The following is a 27235-nucleotide window of genomic DNA, read 5'->3' on the forward strand; positions in this document are numbered from 1 at the left end:
GAAAGAATTAATGAAGTTAACAGAAAGACAAATGATTTCCACCTTGAAGCTCTAGAAGTAATCTTCCACCTGGATAGTCAGGGCAGAGGTCAAATGAAGGCAAAGAACATGAGGTATAGGAGAAATTATCTTAATTTACAAGTGCGCAATTTGCAAGTGTCATGAAAAGAGATTAATAGACTTCTATGAAAGTGAAGAGAATTAATTTATAATACAGGAAGCCTTTGTGCCCACCACACCCAGGCAGCTTGCATCACATTCCATTCCTGTCTTTCAATTTTTGTTCAAATGTTTATCTACCTCACTTTAAAAATGTTTCTGCATCTGAATTTCTGGACGAAATTCTTAACCGCCCCATTATTCTTCTGGCGGCTATGAATACATGCTCCCTAGTCATTCATTTACTGCTCACCACCTACCACAAGCCCATGTCTGGCAGACAGGTCCTTTAGTGAGGCTACAAAGTCACTTGCTCATGGACTTGGAAACCCACTATCCAAGAATACATTCTGCACCCTTGCCACCCTCAGTGCTTCTTCCATATATCGTTCAACATAGAGGAGCACTAATTCACCAGTTGATGGAGGATGGCAATCAGCAGATGGGATTTCTTTGCACATGTTTGACCTGGTAGTCATGTCATCTGGAGTCAATGTGGAAAACTCTGAAGTCCACTCCCGCACACCCGTCCTTAGCAATGGAACAGGACCTGCCCAGGGATATAATGAGTATGACTGTCAGGATTTGACTTGGCTGTGCAGTGGGTCTGTGTCAAATGCATGCCAAACCGGGTAAAGGCAGCAGATTTCCTTTCCTGAAGGGCATTCATAAATCAGATGTTTTTTTAATGACAATCTGATGATCATTAATGAGACTAGCATTTCCCCCCCAATTGCATCTGAAATAAAAGGAAAACATTGCAATGGTGAAATTTGAGCTCATGTCGCAGAGTATTTCTCAATGCCTCTGGATTACTACTGCATTAATTTTACAATTATATCATTCTCTAGAGCAACTAATTCTAAAGGATCAACCAATGATGCTATTTCATCGCTTTCTTCTTATTCAAATGGTATTCATAATTACAATACAGGAATTTTGATTTGGGGGTGATGAGACATAACAACTCAAAAGAACTGATTAATTACTAAAACAGAAGTCTGCCGTCTTACCTGTTGAGGAAGAATTCCAGCAGGTCCAGGAAAGCGTCTTTTTGGTCGTGGCCTGTCCAGTTTCACAGCTTTGGGTGTTCGATTAGCAGCTGATACCAACTGAATCAAGTGATTAGTAACAGGAGTTCCCACGCAACATGAATTGGCTGCTGGTGAATACGGCGTTCCTTCAACAGCTGATGGGCTTTCTATGGCATACATTAATGTTCGAGGTTCACCAGCAGGCATAATTGGTCTTTTGGTGTCTCCATTAGAGTGTCTAGAGGTTATAGAGTTCTGAAGAGGTGCCCTTGGTCTCAGCAGCATTGGATTTGGACAGTTTCTCAAGGCAGTACAGCTTATTTGCTGGTGTGTAGATTGAGACTGCAGATTTGGAGACACAGATTTACATGGGTTTAAAGTATTCCCTACCATGTTTTTAACCAAATGATTCTGTGGCACTTGTGTTAATTCTTTTGCTGATCTAATAGTGTTGGATGGAATTGGACTATATGATCCTGTCCTTGGCACAGTATTCAACAGTGAAGCAGGGTAGCCACAACTTTCAATTATTTGACCAGCAAAGTACTTGGTTCCACGCTTTGCAACTCCATCGGCATTAGAATTGCTCAAAGTTCTTGGACACTGGTTGAATCCAGATGATGGTTGATTAAGGAACTTGAAAGATTTGCTTGCATCCTCATAATTATTTACTCCAATCATTGCTAGACTATTTTTACAAGCAACAGCCACACTGGAATGTTCACGCCTGCCATCATCATCTGCTTTCGCATGTCGTGGCAATTTTGCTGGTATTACTGCATTATCAGCTCTAGAGAATATTGGAGAACCAACAATCCTAGGGGTTAAAACTCCACTCGCACAAGAAGTTGGACTCTTGGTCTCCGAATTCTGTACATTTGCAGCCTCATACCACTCCTCGCAATCAGCCAGAAATAAATCATCGATTTCCTCACTTGAGCCAACCCCAGTGTTCTTCTTCTGCTGGGCATTACTAACAAATGTGAAGTCAGGGGTTGCGTTCTGCTCCTGAATTGGGTTGTTTAACCATGTCAGTGATTTTAAAGAGGCATCTATTGATGCTGCCAGCGTTTTTCTTGTACGGTCATCATTGGTCAGCACATTCTTTGAAATAGAGCCATATTCTGATTGGCAGTACCTCTGATCCAAGGTGCCATGTGACAAGCTTGTGTGTTCATAACATGAGTTTGCTGGTGTCCTGAGGACTGAAGCAATGGGTCTCAATCCAACATAAGGGTTTGTCCCAGATGAGCTGGCAGTTGTGCTTTCAACATCCAACACAGCTGATAATAAATCCTATCCACAGTGGATAAAAACAAAGTTAGTTGCATATGACTGGAGAAGTTTGATACTGAAAATAAATACCCCAAGTTAGTCTTCAAGAAATTTAAATCGTAAAACAATTACACTAATGCATTTAATTCACTGTTCAAAAAAATTAGTATCTCAAGTACTTAGGCTGAAGGTAACTAATTCATCATCATAGAGGATTTTTATTAAACAGCATTTTTAAGAGCCAACTATTGGTTCCAAATGTTTGGGCAATGGACAATAAAACCCAACTGACAAAGTAAACCAGTCTGTGCTCTGGGGACCTGGTTGTACCTACATCACATGGACTTAAATGGGAAATTAAACTTCAACACAAATGTGATCACTTAAAAAAAAGTTAAGATTACAATCAAAAGAAATCAATTGTGAAAACATGAGAGAATTCTAAAACCAGAGAATTCTAAAACTAAAACCACGTCATATTTTATTACTTTCTTCTCCCACCCATCCCTGGTCAGGAATTAGGAGTAAAGATGATAGTCGGGACATTGGTCTTTCACTTCCTTCATGGACTATGGAGAATATCACAGACCATCACCAAAACAGGTCATTCAATTCAATAAATCCATGCTGATGTTAACGCTCTACAAGCCTCCTCCCAATATTTCTTCTGTTTCCATTAACTATTCTTTCATGTGCTTTTCAAGCTTTCCTTTATTCATCTCAACTGCCCCTTGTAGTGGCAACTTCCAAATTCCAGTCACGCAAGAAATTGCTCCCAAATTCCCTGTTGGATTTATATTTATGGCCCTCAGTATTGGTCTCAATGCCTATCCCATCCAACCTTTTCATTAATCTAAATTATCTATGCCGGTTGCCCCAACAGCCCATTCAATCTTTTCAATAATTTTCCCTCGGCAGTGGTATCATTCTAGTAAATCACTTTTGTAGCTCCTCCAGTGCCTGTGTCCTTTTTATCATATGAAGACCAGACTGGCGCTAGAACCATTCTCAGTGTTCCAAGTTTGGTCTAACAAAGTTTAACGTACTTTCCTTGCTTTTCAATTCTACCAATTTAGAAACAAAGGTTTGGACTTGGCCTTTTATTAACCTAGTTTGTTACTCTTGATGATTTGTGCATTGGTAATCCCAAGATGGCCATTCCACTACCCCATTTAAACACTATTTTTCAAGAATTATGTAACCTTCTTCCTAACAAAATATACTCTCATGTTTGTAGTCTTTTTTACATGTTTGTAGTCTTTTTTAAATGTTTATTTGCCACGCACTCATTTTGCAAGTTTATTAATTTCTTTCAGTACCTTACAGCAGTCCTCCTTCGTATTTACTGAATTTGAAGTGATTTTCAATTTCAGACTGCAGCTCATTTTAGTAAATGGACAGAAGTGGCCACATCACTAATTTTTGTGGATCATTACTTTACTTTCCACTTTTTGCCAACTTGAATAACTACCCTTACCCCAACTCTTTTCTGCTTTGTAGCTAGATTGCTATCAATTTTGCTATTTATCTCCTGACCTTTAGACAGGAGTTCATTATGGTGCTCTTGGCAAAAGCATGCAAGTTGCTCTACAGAGTCAACTTCCAGATGGCTTCAACAGAAATCCACTGTTTCAAGTACACCATATGAAGTGTCAGGAAAATAGTGGTGTCATGAAAATTCAATAGTTTGAAATATTTTCTGATTATATATATTTTTTAATTGTGGGAAATGGAAGTTAATTAAGACAGGGACAACTTGGCTTTGTAATGGAACTAGTTAGTGCCTTTGATATGCAAGTTAAGCAACAGTGCTATTAGATGTTTACCCAGGCAAGTTAGCAACAGTTAGGGATCTAACATGAATGGATTTGAATACACTGTTAAAGGTTCAAAGGACAAGGCTGAAGGTGTGAAAGAGAGGTGTGAAGGATTCATAAAGTGAGTGTACTTTACATTTACACTCTAAAATCGAGAAACAAAGCCAGAGTTCTAAAAGAAGTTGTCAGATAAAAGGAAGATTAAAGGGGAAAAGTGTATTTAAAAGGTGATTAAACCTACTCAAGAGTACAGGAATAACAGTAACTCCTAGCAAGTGTCTGCAAAAAAAAGCTCGTCTTGAAAAGCAAGCTGTTGGTTTTACTTCAGAAGCAACCCCAAAGAAATATAACAGCCTGGTGTGGTAACAGTCACTGGACTTAGATTTTAAAATCTATAAAAGGTGTTGTGGAACATTTGGGGAGAGTTAGCTCTCAAGGTAGCTAAGTTAAGCTTGTTTGGAAATGTCTAAAATTAGGGATAGTGTTCATAGACATTCCCTTAGTTAAGCGTACTTTGTTGATGGTTATATTTCTTAATAAATGTTTATTTTATTTAAAGTCATCACAACACGTCAGGGACTTCATAATCACTGGATTCATATTATACTAAATTGCAAAATGAGTTTCATGTCAACCCGGTGTCACAATGCAATTGAAGTTAATAAATATGTCTTAGAAAAACACCAGGGGCGAAATTCTCCGGAAACGGCGCGATATCCGCCGACTGGCGCAAATCAGACGGGCATCGCGCCGTCCCAAAGGTGCGGAATGCTCCGCATCTTTGGGGGCCGAGCCCCAACCTTGAGGGGCTAGGTCGGCGCCGGACAAATTTCCGCCCCGCCAGCTGGCGGAAAGGCCTTTGGTGCCCCGCCAGCTGGCGAGGAAATGACATCTCCGGGCGGCGCATGCGCGGGTGCGTCAGCGGCCGCTGACAGCTTCCCACGCATGCGCAGTGGAAGGAGTCTCTTCTGCCTCCGCCATGGTGCAGACTTAGGCAGGACTGGGTAGAATACGGCCTTCATTGGCCACCAGGCAACCAATCAAACCGAGTCCTACCCCTTCTCTTGGATGCCACAAAGTCTTTGAGTTTTGCTGTCCAAAGCTAGCAGTGTTCTCTTTTGTAACTTTTGAATTTCTCAATTTCCCTGCTCGACTTAAAGGTATATGTTCATTAAGGACCCATGCATCTAAATAATAACAGCAAAAATAAAGGGGCAGAGGTGAATCAAAAGGAAGAGCCCTTACAAACCATTGAGAAGCCAAAACATAGTTAATGTAGAGGGTAAATGAAAGGTGGGGGGGGGGGGGGACACTTACAATACAAGAACAAGTAGAAAACGAGCAGTGTACTGAAAACACATTTTTAGCCTGCAAGATAAAATTGACTTTTAAGACATGCCTTACTGCCAACATGACATCATTTACTGCTGTTGAATTTTACCAGACACCAGTGTATTCTTTTAAAAATAAATTTAAAAGAGTACCCAATTTAGTGTGGCCAATCCACCGAAACTGCACATCTTTGGGTTGTGGGAGTGATACCCACACCGACAGGGGGAGAATGTGCAAACTCCACACAGACAGTGACCTGGGACCAGGATCAAACACGGGTCTTCAGCGCTCTAGGCAGCAGTGCTAACCACTGCGCCACCCTTCCAGGCACAAGTGTTAATGACCAAAATAAATATATTCATGCTAACCCAAAGGGTCATGAATGCGAGTTACCATTTTAAAATTACAAATGTTCACTGGAATTTTACTTAGTTTACAAATACTGTACTCATCCACAATATTTCCTGTAAGCTGCATAACCACACAAGCTAAAAGACAACATGCACATAACTCAAGTCACCTACACACTGAAAATTAGAAGGTACATTGCTCTCCTCTACTCAGACTTAAAGCACAAATCTTAATTGGGCCTATCACAGGTCACACTAACTATTCATCTTGCTTACTCTAATTTAAGTTACATGTCATTTGAACGGTTTCAGTCCTATTATTTGAATATCAGAAATGTAAAATCTCACAAGTTTAGCAAATTTGTTTCTTCAATTTCAATTGTTTTTTTAAAAAATTGTTTTTATTGAAGCTTTTTTCAAACAGAAGTTTTACATAACCAATAACAGAAAAATAAAAGGAAAATATTTAACAAAACTAGGTGGCTGTTATCATTATACAAACAGAGAATATACATTAAATGAACAGTTCCCCACCTAAGCCCCCCCCCAGATTGCTGCTGCTGCTGACATTTTAACGCTCTCTTAGAAAGTCAAGGAACAATTCCCTCCGCCAGGAGAACCCCAGCAAGGACCCTCTCAAGGCAAACTTTATTCGCTCCAGGCTGAGGAACCCAGCCATGTCACCAACCCAGGTCTCTACACACGGGGGTTTCGAGTCTCTCCACATTAACAAGATCCGTCTCCGGGCTACCAGGGAGGCAAAGGCTAACACCTTGGCCTCTTTCGCTTCCTGAACTCCCGGATCCTCTGACACCCCAAAGATCGCTATTGTTGGACTCGGCTTCACCCGCGTGTCCAAAATCCTGGACATGGCCCTCACAAAGCCCTGCCGGAATTCTTTAAGCGCCGGGCATGCCCAGAACATATGGACATTGTTCACTGGACTCCCTGAACATCTCGCACAGCTGTCCTCCACCCCGAAGAACTTGCCCATCCTCGCCGTCGCCATTGTGCCCGATGTACCACCTTAAACTGAATTAGCTGAGCCTGGCACATGGTGAGGAGGAATTTACCCTGCCTAGGGCATCAGCCCACAGGCCCTCATCTAGCTCCTCACCCAGCTCCTCCTCCTACTTGCCCTTCAGTTCCTCCACTGGGGCTTCCTCCGCTTCCTGCAGTTCTTGGTAGATGTCCGTGTCCTTCCCCTCTCCTACCCAGATGCCAGACACCACCCTGTCCTGCATCCTTCGAGGGGGTAGCAATGGAAATGCCCCCACCTGTTTTTTGCGAAAGTCGCAGACTTGGAGGTATCTGAAGGCGTTTCCAGGGGGCAGGCTGAATTTCTCCTCCAGCGCCTTCAAGCTAGGGAAAGTCCCATCTATGAACAGGTCCCCCATTCTTCTAATGCCTGCCCTGTGCCAGCTTTGAAACCCCCCATCTATCTTGCCCGGAACAAATCTATGATTGTTCCGTATCGGGGTCCAAACTGAGGCCCCCTCCTCCTTCCTGTGCCTTGTCCACTGATCCCAGACCCACAGCGCCACTGTCACCACCGGGCTTGTGGTGTATCGTGCCGGCGAGAATGGCAGCGGTGCAGTTACTAGTGCCCCTCAGCTGGTGCCTTTGCATGACACTGCCTCTAGCCGCCCCCACCTCCATTACCCATTTCCTAATCATGGCCACTTTAGCTGCCCAGTAGTAGCTACAGATGTTCGGAAGTGCCAACCCCCCCGACTGCGCTCCAAAAACAGTCTTTTAACTCGCTGGGTCTTGTTTGCCCACACAAATCCCGTGATAATCCTGTTCACCCGCTTGAAGAAGGATTTGGGGATGAAGATGGGAAGACCGTCATTTCCGTCAGGGAAAGCGGGAGCATGTCCCACCTTTGCTTGACAGCCAAGATGGATTGAGCCGGTGTAGTGCACCCCAGTTCCTAGCCGCCAGTATACCTAGGTAACGAAAGTTCCTCTCCACCATCTTGAGCGGGAGCTCTCTCAGTCTCTCCTCCTGACCCCTAGTGTGGATTACAAACAGCTCACTTTTCCACACATTCAACTTGCACCCAGAGAAGCTCCCAAAGTCCCTTAGGATCTGCATGACTGCCCCCATCCCCTCTAGCGGGTCCGAAATATACAATATCAGGACGTCTGCGTAAAGCGAAACCCAGTGCTCCTTCCCCCCCGGACCAGCCCCCTCCAGTTCCTTGAAGTCCTCAGCGCTATGGCCAACGGCTCAATTGCCAGGGCAAATAGTAGCGGGGATAGGGGGCACGCATGCCTCGTCCCTCGGTGCAGCCTAAAATACTCCTATCTCAGCCGGTACATGGACACACTTGCTACGGGGGCCTGATACAATAGCTTGACCCACCCTATGAATTCCTCACCAAAACCAAACTTGCCTAACGCTTCCCACAGGTACGCCCATTCCACCCTGTCAAAGGCTTTCTCTGCATCCATTGCAGCCATTACTTCTGCGTCCCCCTCCTTCTGAGGGCATCATGATAATGTTTAGGAGCCTCCTCACATTTGTGTTCAATTGCCTGCCCTTGACGAAACCTGTCTGATCCTCATCAATCACCCCGGGACACAGTCCTCTATTCTAATAGCCATCAGTTTGGCATCCATGTTCAGGAGCGATATCGGCCTGTAGGACCCACATTGAAGCAGATCCTTCTCTCTCTTCAAAATGAGCGAGATCAAAGCCTGCGACATTGTCGGGGGGAGGGAGGACATTGTCGGGGGGAGGGTTCCCCTCTCCTTTGCCTCGTTAAAGGTTCTTAGCAGGAGTGGGCTCAGCAGCTCCGAGAATTTCTTGTAGAACTCTACAGGGAAGCCGTCCGGACCTGGGGCCTTGCCCAACTGCATACTTTCTAGGCCCTTAACTATCTCCTCCAACTCAATCGGGGCCCCCAGTCCCTCCACCAGATCTTCGCCCACCCTTGGGAACCTCAATTGGTCCATAAATTACTTCATCCCTGCCCCTCCCACCGGGGGCTCTGACTCGTAAAGTTTACAATAAAACTCCTTGAAGACTTTGTTGATCTTCTCTGGGCCCCAAGACCGTGTTACCTGCCTTATCCCCAACTCCCCCAATCTCCCTGGCCACCTCTCTCCTGCGAAGATGGTGCGCCAGCATCCTACTTGCTTTCTCCCCATACTCGTAGACTGCCCCTTCTCACCTTCCTCAGCTGCGCCTCCGTCTTCCCAGTGGTCAGCAGATCAAACTTCGCCTGCAGTCTCCGGCGCTCCTTTAGCAGCCCCTCCTCGGGGGTCTCCGCGTACTTCCTGTCAACTCGGAGTATCTCTCCCACCAGCCTCTCGCTCTACCTCTTCTCTCTATAGGACCGAATAGAAATCAACTCCCCTCTAATAACTGCCTTCATAGCCTCCCAGACCGTTGTTGCCGTTACCTCCCCTGTGTCGTTTGTTGTCAAAGTTTTGATGCTCCTCCTTATCCGCCCACTCACCTCTCCATCCGCTAGCAGTCCCACATCCAGTCTCCAGAAAGGGCGCTGCCCTCCCTCCGCCCCCAGTCGCAGGTCCACCCAGTGCATGGTCTGAGACCGCAATGGAGGAATACTCGACCCCCTCCATCCTTGGGATTAACGCCCTGCTCAACACAAAAAAGTCAATCCGAGAGTACACTTTGTGAACATGGGAGAAAAAGGAGAACTCCTTCGCCCTTGGCCGCGCAAATCTCCATGGTCCATGAACTCCCTCAGGGCCCTGGCCGCCACCGGTCTCTTTCCCAACCTGGACTTAGACCGGTCCAATGCCGGATCCAGGACTGTGTGAAGCCACCCCCCCATAATCAAATTATTTGACTCCCGAGATTTTATCCAGCTTGCGCCTCAGGAATTCCACGTCATCCCAGTTCGGGGCATAGACGCTCACTAACACCACTTGGGCCCCCTGCAGCTTGACACTCACCATAATGTACCTGCCCCCCTTGTCTGCCACAATACTCCCTGCCTAGAATTGCTAACCAGAATTGCCACCCCTCTGGTCTTAGAGTCTAGCCCGAATGGAACACCTGGCCCACCCATCCCCTCCTTAACCTCGTTTGGTCAGCGAGTTTGAAGTGTGTCTCTCGTAGCATGGCCACGTCTGCCTTTAATCCCATTAAATGCAAGAACACGCAGGCCCTCTTGACTGGCCCGTTCAGATCACTCACATTCCACGTGATCAGCCTGGGGGGGTTTGAGCACGCCCCCCCCCCCCCCCGCTGACTAGCCATCTGTCTTTTTTGGCCAGCCACGTGCCCGCGCCCCTCCCCTCACTCCAGCCCTCCCGCCGGAGGCCTCCCAACCAGACTCTCCATCCGTACACAAAGGTTGGCTCCCCTTCAGTCAGCAAAGCACCGGTCCATCCCCCCCCCCCCCCAAACCCCAATCCCCCCTGCCAAGCACCCGCTTAGCACTGATTTCCACCCCCTCCATTACGCTTCCGTAAGTCAGCTGACCCATGCTGACCCCAGCCGCTCCTGTCTCTATCCCCAATCTTACTGTAGTCTCCTCCTTCGGGCCCCCAACCTCCCCTCCCCCACAGGGTAAGAGAGCAAACGCTATCCACATTCTTCCCATGAAACGAGAAACACAACCCGGGCGTTACCCCGCCCCCTGAAAAAAAAAGATAAGCGAACAGCTTAAACTCTACTACCAATCTTACATCAGGCCAACACCCGGTTAAACATCCCCCCCAGGGCATTTCACCCACGTGCAGCTGTCCTTTAGTTCGAGTCCAGCTTGTCATGCGTAATAAATGTCCACGGCTCGTCCAGCGTATCGACGTAGTGGTGCCTGTCCTGGTACGTTACCCAAAGCCTCGTCGGATGCAGCAGCCAGAACTTCACCCCTTTGTTGTGGAGGACCGCCTTAGCCCGGTTGAATCCCGCACGCCTCTTAGCCAATTCAGCTCCCAGGTCCTGATCTATTCGAATCTCGCAGTTCTCCCACTTACTGCTCCGCTTCTTCTTTGCCCAGCGCAAGACACGCTCCCTGTCTGTGAAGCGGTGGAACCTTGAAATGAATGCATGAAAATGAAAATCGCTTGTCACAAGTAGGCTTCAATGAAGTTACTGTGAAAAGCCCCTAGTCGCCACATTCCGGCGTCTGTTCGGGGAGGCTGGTACGGGAATTGAACCGTGCTGCTGGCCAGCCTTGGTCTGCTTTCAAAGCCAGCGATTTAGCCCAGTGTGCTAAACAGTCCCTTATCACCATCGTCTTCGGTGGTTCGTTCGCCCTAGGCTTCCTTGCGAGGACTCTGTCCGCCCCGTCCAGTTCCAAGGGCCACGGGAAGGCCCCCGCGCCCATTAGCGTCACCAGCATTGTAGTCACATACGTGTTCGCGTCCGCCCCCGCCGCACCTTCAGCGAGGCCCAGAATCCGCAGGTTTTGACTCCTAGACCTATATTCGAGGCCATCCAGTCTCTTCTGCCATCTCTTGTGCAGGGCCTCATGCGCCTCCACCCTGACCGCCAAGCCCAGGATCTCATCCTCATTGTCAGATATCTTTCTCTCCACCTCTTTGATCGCCTGCTCCTGTACTTTCTGAGCCTCAACCATCCTTTCCATGGAGGCCTCATATGGGCCAGCATCTCGGTCTTCAGCTCAGTGAAGCAGCTTCTCAGGAACTCTTGCTTTTCTCTCGACCACTGGGCCCACGCTGGCCGCCATTTTGTCTTCCCGGACCCGTTCCGCTCGCTTTCCCGCAATCACTCTCTTGACGGCCCCTCTCCTGGTTCCGTTCATGCAGCAGTGAGGGGAACCTCTCCAGCATCTCTTGTCACGCCGGGAATCACCACCTAAGTGCCGCTACCGCTCCACTGAAGAGCCCAAATGTCCGCTCCCGGCGGGAGCTGCCGTGTGTGCGACCTATTCGGACATGGCCGCTACCGGAAATCGCTCAATTTTAGTTGTTGACAAGTCCACAGTACGATAATTCAAAAATATAGAGAGCTTCTCTCCTTTTTTGTAACCTTTTCTTAGTGGCCTAACCATAAGGCGTAGGAGCAGAAGTACACCATTCGGTTCACTGGCTCTACGCAGCCGTTAAATCAGGGTCAGGTTTCTCCAAATTGAGAAATTCATAGCTAAACATGCAGCGTGATCCATATTTTAGAAATATTTGTTTGTTTTACCAACATAAAAAAGGTTTGCACTTCTGAAACGGCTCCCATGTCCACATTTTGGTCTGTAGGCTTCACAGGAACCATTTTAAAAGAGTACTGATATATCCAAAATGATCGGATGTAGATTGGGCCTGAACTCGTTGGAATTTAGAAGGGTGCAGGTGGTTTTTGGGGGGGGGGGGGGGGGGGGGAATAGATAGTTTTTTGGAGAATAAAGGAATAAAGGGCCCTGGTGTTCGGGCTGGAAAGTGGAGCTGAGTCCACAAAAGATCAGCCATGATCTCATTGAATGGCCGAGCAGGCTCGAAAGGCGAGATGGCCTACTCCTGCTCCTAGTTCTTATGTTCAGGCACTATACTTTGATGAAAGTCCTACAAGACAAATAAAACATACAAAACCAAAGTCAGTGCAGAACATAACATGGCTGCAAAAGACATGATGACAGCATGGTTAAATAGATAACATTTGGCACAAAGTCTGAAAATGTGCATTGGCCAATCGGTATTTCACAGGTTAAGTCCCACTTATTGGTTTAAAAGCAGCATGTTGAGTACACATGGGATCTATCTGGAAAATAGTTATTCTGAAAATAGTGGAAGCGTGTCATCGAGAAAGAATTTCAAAACAGAAATACAATACTTTCATTAATCAATATGTTGCAACTTCAAAGACATGGAACAGCACTTACATCGTCATCAAACTCTTCGCCAACAGAAAACAGCTTCTGGAAACTGCAAGCCTTGAAGGAGAAAAAAAAAAGGGAAATTCAAAAGCTTCAATGCAACTTAGAAGTACATTCTAGTCACAAAATATTCTGCATTAAAATGCCAGCCTTTTTGCTCATCCATCCTGTACAATCCCTGAAAATGACTGGAAACTTGCAAATATAAGTTGAACAAATTTTGAAAGAGTTTTTAAAAGTGACAGAGTATCAATTTTATTTGTTGGTCGAATTAATGATCATGAAGTGGGCCGAGAAACTAAGACTGGCACATTCAATTGATTACCTCAATTAAATAACATCATTCCTTTCACCCAATTTATTGTGTTTATTCCAAAACTAAAGTGATGCTGTTGGATAGAGGTCAACAATTCACATTATTATATTCACATATGACCTGATTGAAGCTTTTGGTTGTATGATTTTACTGCTGCGTATTGATAAGAGAAAGCAAGAAAAATACGTTTTTCATTCAATATATCCAGATTCACATGACACCCCAGGTAAAGAATGCTCATGGATGGATGTCATCTATTATTAACATACAGCAATATCAATTGACCAGCAAGATGTTAAAATTGAGTTAGAAATGGGAGTGTTTGAAATAACACAGCTATGGAGTTAGAAAGGAAGGAATAAACACCCCCACCTAAACAGGAAAATAATGGCAAGCAATGTTCCAGAGATTTGTGTTGGGATGATCAATGCAAGATAATGGCTCCTTTACTGCTGGGAGTGTGGTTAATATCTGCGGAATACAACAAAGTTTAGGTGGAATAAAAGATTGTGGCATTGGACTTTTACCCAAAGGCTTTGCTCAATTTTCTTAGAGCACTAGAGAATATTTCACTTTTGATGTTTGGAATAGCACACTCACCATTTCAGAAATTCCCAAGTCAAGAACATCACAATTCCATCCTACCGCCACCAAAAAAATGAGATGCTATTCCAAATGCCGCAGACACCCTTACCGAAAGCCAACCTGCGATTTCTCGGACTTAAAGTACCTATTTGACCTAATTTAGGCAATTCCTTTCACACAGCACCCTCAAGGCCAGAGATTTCCTTCCTACTGGAAAGATTTGAACCCAGGTCCTGAAAGACCAACTAGTTCCCTCACTCTTCACTTGTTTTGAATGAGAATCATTTGATTTGAACACTTAGGCAACTAACTAATCTATTCAATGTCTACCCAACCCCATTTCTTTCTTGTTCATTGATGGGATGTGGACATTGCTGGCTGGGCCACCATTTATTGCTCATCTCCTAAATGTCCTTGAACTGAATGCATTTCAGACAGCACTTTAAGTCGACCACATTACCAGAGCAGGTAAGGATGACAGATTTCCTTCCCTAAAGGACATTGCTGAACCAGGTGTGTCTTAAAAACCCCTCCAAAAATTTAAGATCATTAGACAAAGTTAATAAAACTTCCACTGGCTTCAGTACCAAGATGCTCACTCTTCCCATCTTCAGATAGTTTCCTCTTGTTCTTAGCTACACATTCCCATCACATGTGACTCAGTTAGATAACATTCTGCAGTTCAAAAGCACTCTCTTGCATTAACTCAGGGTAGTACTGGCAGACCCCAGGAGACAATCTTTCCTACCAATCTAGTCAATTGTATTGAACCATCCCAATGTGGCAATAGAATTGGCACTTCAAATAAATGATAGTCTCCCTTTGACTTTATTTACTTTTAGAGCCTTTAACTTCTAGTTGCTTTCCAAACAGCCATATCATTGAAACTACCTTTCAATCTTTTCACTGGCCTGCATCAATGTTTAATGCTCTAGATTTCTTACATCAATATTTCATTAAAACTGTACACTTCTTGGGGCCATTATAAAAATGAATTGCTGCATTCCAAAAGTGTATGGGAAAGTCAATCTAACATCTGGTCTGCCCTAACTCAATTACTGAAATGATTATATTTAGTCTGTACAATCATCTGTGCTCCAGAAAATGGATTATCACAATAATTAGACATTGGCATCTTAATGTTAACTGCTCCGTTTGCTAGGTAAAATCACAATGGTAACTGAACCCAAATAGGATTAAAGTCCTCATCATAAAACGTCTTACAAATAAGTTAAACCACAAAGTGGTCAAAACTTTATAGAAATAGGCACCATCCAACTTAGAATTTATAAAAATGTAAATGTTTTAAGATCTAATTAAAAATTTAAATCTTCCTTTCAGTACTGAAGAAATCGTTGAAATGGGATGTCCCTTTTTTATTTACTCAATTTAGAATAAGCTGGTATGCACCTTATTTACATTTCAGTGATTGAGTGATTTCAGTGATTGCATAATCTAAAATAACATGCAATCTTTGGCACAAAAGATCCCAACACAATGCTATATCTAAAATTCCCAAATAGATTCATGATGTTATGTTTTGATAAAAAAATAAAATAAATGCACCTTCAAATAATTTATTGTCACTCATTAATCTTTGTGCAAATTAAGAATGCGTTTACAACTACTAAATAGGTCATTAATGCTTATATTAGTTAATTGTCACATTTATCATAAAGGTAATTGGGCATAAAATTATTTCAAACTTCTCTCTCTTCAAGGCAATCTACACAATGGCTCAGTATAAGATTATGGAAATTAATTTAAAATCTCAACTTCAAGTTAGAAAGCAGAGAAAATTTGTAGAAAGGTTTTTGCCTAAAAGTTGAAAACAAAGGTGTGTCAAGCAGACGTGTTGTAGATTAAAATATCTGCAGACTGGAATGCTCCTGATCCATGCCACAATTGCTGTTCTAACAGGTGTGTTTTAGACAGAGTGTGATACTAGGCACTGGGGTCTGCTAGCATCCAGTGATTTTTATGCTGTGTCACACATAACACCCGGTACCAACCTTAATAGAAACATCAAGTGACAAGGGAATAGGTCCCAGAGGGCATTTTGTTTATAAAATAAAAGGTTTCCTTGCAGCTTACGAGAAGCAGGGTGTCCTTCCAAGCTCCAGAAGGAAACCTTGGCTTCTCCTAGCTCAAACAACCCTTGAGTGAGATATCGACTGGCTGCTAGGAAACATTCCCCTGGACATCAGTGCTGCTTTCCTCATCCCACTTTTACTCTTCGGCCTCACACTTATTTTCAGTTCGGGGGTATTGGGCCTGCATTACAGTAATAGGGCCTGGAGTTACAATAGACTCTGGCCTTGTGCTGGTGTTGAGAAGCGGGCGTGCCTCCCTCTTGCTCAACTGGCCCCACAGGCCTCCAGTGCAGAATCAAAATAGAGCATATGTAATTTCTGATCATTGTAATCAAACCAAAAATGTATGCTGTGTCAAATGTACCCAAGTTAAAATGGATGAATTAATTGCGGACCAGATGAAAAATTACAGCTACAAGGCCATACCCACTAGTGAGGGTTTTCTATATTTCTGCTCTCCAAAGGCCTTGCTCCTACCCCTCTCTCTACATTCCTCCAGTCCCACAATAACCATTTATTCCTTTAATTCTAGTCTCTTGTGCCTGATCCACGTCCTTTGCCCCACCATTGGTGACTGTAACTGCAGTCATCTTTGACCCAAGCTCTGCTATTCCTCCCCAAGACTCTTTTCTCCTTCATTGTGATATGATGCACACATATCTTGAAGGGATCTTACCTCAAAATTGCTGTCAAACACTACCAGAGACAGGATGCCAATGTACGGGTCCCATGACTTTGTACTCAGTATGCAGATTACAGAAGTGAAGCATATACACAGCTTCCTGGTAAATACTGCATCTATACAGGCTTATCTCATAAAGAAGCCACATTGTTATGTTAACACTCCCTGCTGTATGTATGATTTTACGAACCCTTGTTGCATGTATGTTTACAGTGAATTGAAGGAAACAACATATTCAGCACACTACTTTTTTGACAGAGCTTTTAGTCACATCTTGCAATTGCTCGTTTAGGTGTAATTTCTTGTCATATTGTGCTCCTGTGAAGCACCATGGGACATCAGACTACCTTTAAAGGGCTATAGAAATACAAGTTGTTTTTAGATATTGATGGAAGAGCTTTTAACTCTAGAACTGAACAGCACATAACTGACAAAATGAAGTATTGCATGCATTGTATTTATTCAAGGTGTTTAGAAATGATTCACTGAAACTGCCGCAGAAATTCTTACTTAAAAACATACTTTTCAGAAGGATTTCTGCAGGAACGGGGCTTTATTTCGCTTTAGGAAATTGCTCTCCCTATTGGTTGGGCCCACTCAGTCACATCATATGAAAAATTGAACAAACGGACCTCACTACTTTTCGTCAATTGTGCCAGACCAACAGTGAAATCAACAAGTTTAACAAAGAAATAATTAGTTGATAGCTATGGCTGTACTAATATGGAGGTATTTTTTTCGCAGTGTCAGGCATCTGATGCCATTGTAGGGTGTGTCAGGAGAAATTTGTGTGGACTCAGAAAATTAGAAGACCTTTAAATGGAATTTGAGAAAATGGAGTAGGCCATTCAATGAGATCATGCTGATTGGAGACCTAACTTTGTATACTCAGTTGTGTCACATATCACCTAATACCTTTGGTTCGCAAAAAACAATCAATCGAAGATTTAAAATTAACCATTGACCTGGCATCAATTGCTATTTGTGGAGGAGAGTTCTACTTGGTGTCCAAAACAGTTAGGTGGGGTTACTGGGTTATAGGGTGGAGGCGTGGGCTTGAGTGCTCTTTCCAAGAGCCGGTGCAGACTCGATGGGCCAAATGGCCTCCTTCTGCATTGTAAATTCAATGATACTACTATGAAGTGTTTCCTAATTTCAACATTGAAAGGTCTGATTCCAATGTTTAGGCTACAGAATCTCATCCTGGACTCCCCAACCAACAGAAATAGGGAAAGCATCTGATCCCCCCAATATCATGAAAACTTCAATCAAGTCACCCCTTAACCTTCTAACTGCGAGGAAATTCCAACATAGTTTATATAATTTCTCCTTTGCATCTAATCTTTGAGAATCCAGATACCATTCTGATAAATTTACACTGCACTCCATCCAAGGGAGCTTCCCATGTTCCCTACATTTCCTACAGTGTGGCTACCATTAGTTTTGTTCGAAAGGATCATTGGAGATGCAGTTTAAATATCTTGTTAAAAGTTAGTTACAGAACCTCTGGAAAGATGGCAATGTCTCAATGAGCCGGTTGAAACTTTAGGATCATAGAACCCCGACAGTGCAGAAGGAGTCCATTTGGCCCATCGGGTCTGCACTGATCCTCCACAAGATCACTATACTCAGGTCCACTCCCCTTTCTACCCCACCCTACCCCTGTAACATAAACTGCACATCCTTGGACACTAAAGGACAATTTAGCATGGCCAATCCATCTAACCTGTAGATCTTTGGACTGTGGGAGCAAACCCACACAGACTCAGGGAGACGTATAAACTCCACATACAGTCACCCAAGGCCAGAGCTGAACCTGGGTCCCTGGTGCTGTGAGGCAGCAGTGCTAACCACCCATAGGGGGCTGTTTAGCACAGGGCTAAATCGCTGGCTTTGAAAGCAGACCAAGGCAGGCCAGCAGCACGGTTCGATTCCCGTAACAGCCTCCCCGAACAGGCGCCGGAATGTGGCGACTAGGGGCTTTTCACAGTAACTTCATTTGAAGCCTACTTGTGACAATAAGCGATTTTCATTTCATTTTCATACTAACAAGATACCACACGACAGGATACAAAAAAACTCAGGGAGCGGCAAGTAGGTCTTGCATAAGATATGGATTATACGCTGCAATGCCATAGGCAGATGGAGGTTTGATATTAATGGCAGACGGTCTGCATGGCAACTAGCATTTTTTCCCAGGGTTCCATTTCCTGCAGTACTGCATATCTGCCTAATTCAGAAATTGGATTAGCAATTCTCCCAGAGGGTAGATTTGGCTTCAACCAGATCTAAAAATGACTCAAATCGCAGATCTGCTTTCTTCCCAACCCTGTTCCACCATCAGGTTCATCATTATTCCTTTGATAATTGACAAGCATATATGTATACCAGCCATAGCTCAGTGGGGGGCAGCACATTCATTCAAGTCACAAGGTTACAGGTTCAACTCCCATACCAGGGCTTGAACACAAGTATCAAGGCAGCAAGCATTTCCCTGCAGTACTGAGGAAATGATGCACTGACAAGGAGTGCCAACTGTTGGATGTTACACAAAGACCTCACACCTGATGGCTTGAGTGGATATTAAAGATCCCATAACATTAAGTTCTCGTGTCCTGGTCAATATTTATTGCTCAGTTATCACAAAATAAATTATCTGAACATTTTTTGTCACATTGCAACATAAAGACAAAATACTGTGGATGCTGGAAATCTGAAATCAAAACAAACATCTGGCAGCATTTGTGGAGAGAGAAACCAAACCTCTCAGAAGGAGCGATCACAATATGGTGGAATTTAAAATACAGGTGGAGGGTGAGAAGGTAAAATCAAACACTCGTGTTTTGTGCTTAAAGAAAGGGGATTACAATGGGATGAGTGAAGAGCTAGCTAAGATAGACTGGGAGCAAAGACTTTATGGTGAAACAGTTGATGAACAGTGGAGAACCTTCCAAGTGATTTTTCACAGTGCTCAGCAAAGGTTTATACCAACAAAAAGGAAGGACTGTAGAAAGAGGGAAAATCGACCATGGATATCTAAGGAAATAAGTTAGAGTATCAAATTGAAGGAAAAAGCACACAAAGTGGCAAAGAACATAGAACATAACAGTGCAGTACAGGCCCGCGATGTTGCGCCGACCTGTGAAACCACTCTAAAGCCCATCTACACTATTCCCTTATCGTCCATATGTTATCCAATGACCATTTGAATGCCCTTAGTGTTGGCGAGTCCACTACTGTTGCAGGCAGGGCATTTCACACCCTTATAATTCTCTGAGTAAAGAACCGACCTCTGACATCTGTCTTATATCTATCTCCCCTCAATTTAAAGCTATGTCCCCCTCGTGCTAGACATCACCATCCGAGGAAAAAGGCTCTCACTGTCCACCCTATCCAATCCTCTGATCATCTTGTATGCCTCAATGAAGTCACCTCTTCACCTTCTTCTCTCTAACGAAAATAGCCTCAAGTCCCTCAGCCTTTCTTCATAAGATCTTCCCTCCAGACCAGGCAACATTCTGGTAAATCTCCTCTGCACCCTTTCCAATGCTTCCACATCCTTCCTATAACGCAGCGACCAGAATTGCACGCAATACTCCAAATGCGGCCGCTTTTGTACAGCTGCAACATGACCTCATAGCTCCGAAACTCAATCCCTCTACCAATAAAAGCTAACACACCGTATGCCTTCTTAACAACCCTCTCAACCTGGGTGGCAACTTTCAGGGTTCTATGTACATGGACACCGAGATCTCGCTGGTCATCCACACTGCCAAGAATCTTACCATTAGCCCAGTGTCTTCCTGTTATGCCTTCCAAAATGAATCACCTCACACTTTTCTGCATTAAACTCCATTTGCCACCTCTCAGCCCAGCACTGCAGCTTATCTATGTCCCTCTGTAACTTGTAACATCCTTCCGCACTGTCCACAACTCCACCGACTTTAGTGTCATCTGCAAATTTACTCACCCATCCTTCTACGCCCTCCTCCAGGTCATTTATAAAAATGACAAACAGCAGTGGCCCCAAAACTGATCCTTGTGGTACACCACTAGTAACTGGACTCCAGTCTGAACATTTCCTATCAACCACCACCCTTTGTCTTCTTCCAGCTAGCCAATTTCTGATCCAAACTGCTAAATCATCCTGAATCCCATGCCTCCGTATTTTCTGCAGTAGCCTACTGTGGGGAACCTGACCAAATGCTTTACTGAAATTCATATACACCACATCAACTGCTTTACCCTCATCCACCCGTTTGGTCACCTTCTCAAATAACTCAATAAGGTTTGTGAGGCACGACCTATCCTTCACAAAACAGTGTTGACTATCTCTAATCAAATTATTCCTTTCCAGATGATTATACATCCTATCTCTTATAAACCTTTCCAAGATTTTGCCCACAACAGAAGTAAGGCTCACTGGTCGAAAGTTAACAGGGTTGTCTCTACTCCCCTTCTTGAACAAGGGGACAACATTTACTATCCTCCAGTCTTCTGGCACTATTCCTGTATACAAAAAGAGGACTTAAAGATCAAAGCCAAAGGCTCAGCAATCGCCTCCCTAGCTTCCCAGAGAATCCTAGGATAAATCCCATCCGGCCCAGGGGACTTACCTATTTTTACACTTTCCAAAATTGCTAACACCTCCTCCTTATGAACCTCAAGCCCTTCTAGTCTAGTAGCCGGAATCTCAGTATTCTCGACAACATTGTCTTTTTCCTGTGTGAATACTGACGAAAAATATTCATTTAGCACCTCTCCTATCTCCTCGGACTCAAAGCTCAACTTCCCACTACTGTCCTGACTGGCTTTACTCTTACCCTAGTCATTGGTTTATTCCTGACATATCTATAGAAAGCTTTAGGGTTATCCTTGATCCTACCTGCCAAAGACTTCTCATGTCCCCTCCTGGCTCTTCTTAGCTCTCTCTTTAGGTCCTTCCTAGCTAACTTGTAACTCTCGAGCGCCCTAACTGAACCTTCATGTCTCATCTTTACACAAGCCTCCTTCTTCCTCTTGACAAGTGTTTAGACTGCTTTAGTAAACCACGGTTTCCTTGCTCAACCACTTCCTCCCTGCCTGACAGGTACATACTTATCAAGGACACGCAGTAGCTGTTCCTTGAACAAGCTCCACATTTCCAGTGTGCCCATCCCCTGCAGTTTTCCTCTCCGTCCGATGCATCCTAAGTCTTGCCTCATCGCATCATAATTGCCTTTCCCCCATATATAACTCTTGCCCTGCAGTAAATACCTATCCCTTTCCATCACTAAAGTAAATGTAATCGAATTGTGGTCACTATCACCAAAGTGCTCACCTACCTCCAAATCTAACACTTGTCCTGGTTCATTACCCAGTACCAAATCCAATATGGCCTCGCCTCTCGTTGGCCTATCTACATACTGTGTCAGGAAACCCTCCTGCACACATTGGACAAAAACAGACCCATCTAAAGTACTCGAACTATAGCATTTCCAGTCAATATTTGGAAAATTAAAGTCCCCCATAACAACTACCCTGTTGCTTTCGCTCCTATCCAGAATCATCTTTGCAATCCTTTCCTCTACATCTCTGGAACTTTTCGGAGGCCTATAGAAAACTCCCAACAGGGTGACCTATCCTTTCCTGTTTCTAACCTCAGCCCATACTACCTCAGTAGACAAGTCCTCATCAAACGTCCTTTCTGCCACTGTAATACTGTCCTTGGCTAACAATGTGGATAGCACAATTGCTTCACAACTCCAGGGTCCCAGGTTCGATTCCGGCTTGGGTCATTGTCTATGCGGAGTCTGCACATCCTCCCAGTGTGTGCGTGGGTTTCCTCCGGTTTCCTCCCACAGTCCAAAGATGTGCAGGTTAGGTGGATTGGGCATAATAAATTGCCCTTAGTGTCCAAAATTGCCCTTAGTGTTGGGTGGGGTTACGGGGATAGGGTGGAGGTGTCGACCGTGGGTGGGGTGCTCTTTCCAAGAGCCGGTGCAGACTCGATGGGCCGAATGGCCTCCTTCTGCACTGTAAATTCTATGAATGCCACCCCTCCCCCTTTTACCACCTTCTCTGAGCTTACTGAAATATCTAAACTTCCGGATGCTCCTGGCATTGAAGACACACTTTAAACCACCTTCCTGCCTGCCGGTACACTCCTGCAACTTTGAAATCTTACTCATGACCTCACTACACTCAACCTCCTGTATACTGGAGCTACAATTCAGGTTCCCAAGCCCCTGCTGAGCTAGTTTAAACCCTCCAGAAGAGCATTAGCAAATTTCCCCCCCAGATATTGGTACCCCTCTGGTCCAGGTGTAGACCATCCCGTTTGTAGTGGTCCCACCAATCCCAGAATAAGCCCCAATTATCCAGAAATCTGAAACCTTCCCTCCTGCACCATCCCTGTAGCCACGTGTTCAACTCCTCTCTCTCCCTATTCCTCGTCTCGCTAGCACGTGGCACGGGTAACAACCCAGAGATAATAACTCAGTTTGTCCTAGATCTAAGTTTCCACCCTAGCTCCCTGATTTCCTGCCTTTCATCCCTATCCCTTTTCCTACCTATGACATTGGTACCTATGTGTGCGTGACTTGAGGCTGCTCCCCCTCAAGGATCCCCAAAACACGATCCGAGACATCACGCATCCTGGCACCTGGGAGGCAACACACCAACCGCGAGTCTCTCTCGTTCCCACAGAATCTCCTATCTATCCCCCTAACTATGGAGTCTCCAATGACTAAGGCTCTACTCCTCTCCCCCCTTCCCTACTGAGCAACAGGGACAGACTCTGTGCCAGAGACCTGTACCCCATGGCTTCCCCTGGTAAGCCCCCCCCCCCCCCCCCCCCCAACAGTATCCAAAGCGGTATACTTGTTACTAAGGGGAATGACCACAGGGGATCCCTGTACTGACTGCTTCCTCCCAGCCCCTCTCACAGTTACCCATCTATCATTATTCTTCGGAGTAACTACATCCCTGAAGCTTCTATCTATGACCACCTCTGCCTCCCGAACGATCCAAAGTTCATCCAGCTTCAGCTCCAGTTCCCTAACGCGGTTTCTGAGGAGCTGGAGATGGGTGCACTTCCCACAGATGAAATCAGCAGAGACACTGACGGCATCCCTCACCTCAAACATTCTGCAGGAGGAACATTGCACTACCTTCCCTGCCATCCCCTCTAGATAAAAAAAGAAAAAGAAAGAAAGAGCTTATCTGTTATTCACTCCCCTTCTCAGCAAGTACTCACTCAGCAACCTGTGCGCCCCGCACGATAACACCCGAGGGAAAATAAAAGAAAAACTACTGACCAGTCACCAGCCAGTCCCTTACCTGCAGGCAAGATTAGTGGGAGACTAGAGGACTGGGAAATCTTTAGGGTGCAACAGAAAGCTACTAAAAAAGCTATAAAGAAGAGTAAGATAGATCATGAGAGTAAACTTGCTCAGATTATAAAAACAGATAGTAAAAGTTTCTGCAAATATATAAAACAAAAAAGAGTGGCTAAGGTAAATATTGGTCCTTTAGAGGATGAGAAGGGAGATTTAATAATGGGAGATGAGGAAATGGCTGAGGAACTGAATAGGTTTTTTAGGTTGGTCTTCACAGTAGAAGACACAAATAACATGCCAGTGACTGATGGAAGTGAGGCTATGACAGGTGAGGACCTTGAGATGATTGTTATCATTCAGGAAGTAGTGATGGGCAAGCTAATGGGGCTAAAGGTAGACAAGTCTCCTGGCCCTGATGGAATGCATCCCAGAGTGCTAAGAGAGATGGCTAGGGAAATCGCAAATGTACTAGTCATAATTTACCAAAATTCACTAGACTCTGGGGTGGTCCCAGCAGATTGGAAATTAGCAAACGTGACACCACTGTTTAAAAAAAAAAGAGCCAGGCAGAAAGCGGGTAATTATAGGCCAATTAGCTTAGCTTCGGTAGTAGGGAAGATGCTGGAATCTATCGTCAAGGAAGAAATAGCAAGGCATCTAGATGGAAATTGTCCCATTGGGCAGACGCAGTGTGGAAGGGAAATTAACTTCGAAGCATGCTGGGAAATGCTGGACTATAGTTCAACACGGCTTTCGAATGAAAATAAGGTCAGGTAACAAATTAAATACTGCTGAAATATTCGGGTTTCGGCCTTATTATGAAAACAGTCCTCCGAAAGATAACAAAACGTGTACTCGAGTTGTTTTTAGCCAAGAGCAAGAACATACGTACTACGTATTTCATCTTGCGTACTGTCCAAGGTAGTCCTCCGAAAGATAACAAAACGTGTACTTGAGTTGTTTTTAGCCAAGGGCAAGAACATACGTACTTTCCAAGGTCTATTTAATATAAAATGCCTGTTTCTTCAAGCTGTTATTTCAGACTATAAAACATGCTGCCTTGAATCGAATCTGAGTGCGCAGTGCACTGGCTTTTGCAACTGGAACACTCTCTCTCCGCCAATATATTTGTGTAAATAAATTTCCTTGAATCGAACCTCGAGGAATTTGACTTTATTATGATTTCCACGACACGCAGCATGGGTTCAGAACGGGCAGGTCGTGCCCAACTAATTTAGTGGAATTTTTTGAGAACATAACCAGCGCGGTAGATAACGGGGAGCCCCTGGATGTGGTATATCTGGATTTCCAGAAAACGTTTGATAAAGTGCCACACAAAAGATTGCTGCATAAGATAAAGATGTCTGGCATTAAGGGTAAAGTAGTAGCATGGATAGAGGATTGGTTAATTAATAGAAAGCAAAGAGTGGGGATTAATGGTTGTTTCTCTGGTTGGCAATCAGTAGCTAGCGGTGTCCCTCAGGGATCAGTGTTGGGCCCACAATTTACATAGATGATTTGGAGTTGGGGAACAAGTGCAATGTGTCCAAGTTTACAGACAACACTAAGATGAGTGGTAAAGCAAAAAGTGCAGAGGATACCGGAAGTCTGCAGAGGGACTTGGATAGGTTAAGTGAATGGGCTAGGGTCTGGCAGATGGAATACAATGTTGACAAATGTGAGGTTATCCATTTTGGGAGGAATAACAGCAAAAGGGACTATTATTTAAATGATAAAATATTAAAACATGCTGCTGTTCAGAGAGACCTGGGTGTGCCAGTGCATGAGTCGCAAAAACTTGGTTTACAGGTGGAACAGGTGATTAGGAAGGCAAATGGAATTTTGTCCTTCATTGCTAGAGGGATGGAGTTTAAACCTAGGGAGGTTATGCTGCAAATGTATACGGTGTTTGTGAGGCCACACCTGGAGTATTGTGTTCAGTTTTGGTCTCCTTACCTGAGAAAGGACGTACTGGCGCTAGAGGGTGTGCAGAGGAGATTCACTAGGTTAATCCCAGACCTGAAGGGGTTGGATTACAAGGAGAGTTTGAGTAGACTGGGACTGTACTCGTTGGAATTTAGAAGGATGTAGGGGGGATCTTATAGAAACATATAAGATTATGAAGGGAATAGATAGGATAGGTGCTGGCAGGTTGTTTCCACTGGCGGGTGAAAGCAGAACTGGGGAGCACAGCCTCAAAATAAGGGGAAGTAGATTTAGGACTGAGCTTAGGAGGAACATCTTCACCCAAAGGGTTGTGAATCTATGGAATTCCTTGCCCACTGAAGCAGTTGAGGCTCTTTCATTAAATGTTTTTAAGATAAAGATAGATAGTTTTTTGAAGAATAAAGGGATTAAGGGTTATGGTGTTCAGGCCGGAAAGTGGAGCTGAGTCCAAAAAAGATCAGCCATGATCTCATTGAATGGTGGAGCAGGCTCGAGGGGCCAGATGGCCTACTCCTAGTTCTTATGCATGGCTTGGAGTCAAATACGATTCTTCATTGGAACTGAAGAGGTAGAAATGCGATTGATTTTATGCTGTTTAAGGGAGGAAGAAAAACATAAGGGAAGGTCTAGGATAGCATATAACAACAAAGATGCTATGGAATAAAAAGACAGTGATGTTTGTACTAAAACCAAAGAAAATGTTAATAGCAGAATAATTAACAGCGCTGATTTTTCTAGTACTGTTTTTAATCACTATGCCGTGTTCATGGGATCTTGCTGTGCACACAGTGGCTTCCGTTCCCTCCATTACAACAGCAATTACACTTCAACACCTCATTGGTTTTGAAATGCTTAGAGACATCCAGTGGTCATGAAACACATGATATAAATGCAAGATGCTCCATTCTCAGCAGGCAGCAGCAACTCAACTGATCAAAGAGAAAGTTCAGGGCTGATGTGTTCCAGTGAAACTACACAATCTCCATCCCGGTGTTAATCATTATCCAGACTCTCCCTTCTCCACACTCATCAAAATCACACAGGCCCATCAGCGAAATGAGCTCCTTCCGCCCGCTCATTCTCCCCCAAATACAATTCCACAGTCCGGCCCGTGGTTACAAGCCACAGTTTCATACCATTCCCGGGTGGACGTCTCTGCCTCTTGGAGTGGGAGCCGCCACTCACGCTCACACCATCTTCCCCTGGTTGAAAATTACCGCTGCCACCACCGTGATGACGTTTCCGCTTTCCCACAATCCACAGCGCGGCGCCCCGCCCATAGCAACCGAGCCGCTCTACCACGTCCATAGCAACCGAGCCGCTCTACCCCGCCCATAGCAACCGAGCCGCCCCGCCCTGAACAACAAGGAAGTCTGGCCTCTGCCTTGCCAACCGGCTCACCCATCAATGCCCTTCGCAACTAGACCGGGTGAGGAAAATCCAAGCAAATGTTCAATAGGGATGAGGAAATACCTTCAAACTCACTTTCGAATAATTTAAAAACAAAGAGGAATT

General features: G+C 44.5%; 1 protein-coding gene across 3 annotated transcripts in view; it reads right to left on the minus strand.

Moving 5' to 3' along the window:
* hrob (homologous recombination factor with OB-fold) overlaps positions 1 to 26970 on the minus strand; it is a 66641-nt gene extending 39671 nt beyond the window's left edge. Inside the window, exons 1-4 of one of the 3 annotated variants that reach the window (XM_072487121.1) lie at positions 26857 to 26948; positions 12785 to 12835; positions 9434 to 9576; positions 1173 to 2489 (exon numbers count right to left, since the gene is read on the minus strand). In XM_072487121.1, the coding sequence (XP_072343222.1) occupies positions 1173 to 2489; positions 9434 to 9520 (1404 nt within the window). In that variant the 5' untranslated portion in view covers positions 9521 to 9576; positions 12785 to 12835; positions 26857 to 26948. Of the gene's footprint in view, positions 1 to 1172; positions 2490 to 9433; positions 9577 to 12784; positions 12836 to 26856 lie in introns of all 3 variants that reach the window. The other 2 variants (XM_072487124.1, XM_072487123.1) reach the window with 2 other exon arrangements.
* Positions 26971 to 27235: the final 265 nt, after the last annotated feature.

This window comes from Scyliorhinus torazame, chromosome 21 (assembly GCF_047496885.1).
Source record: "Scyliorhinus torazame isolate Kashiwa2021f chromosome 21, sScyTor2.1, whole genome shotgun sequence".
In the NCBI taxonomy this organism is placed as follows: domain Eukaryota; kingdom Metazoa; phylum Chordata; class Chondrichthyes; order Carcharhiniformes; family Scyliorhinidae; genus Scyliorhinus; species Scyliorhinus torazame.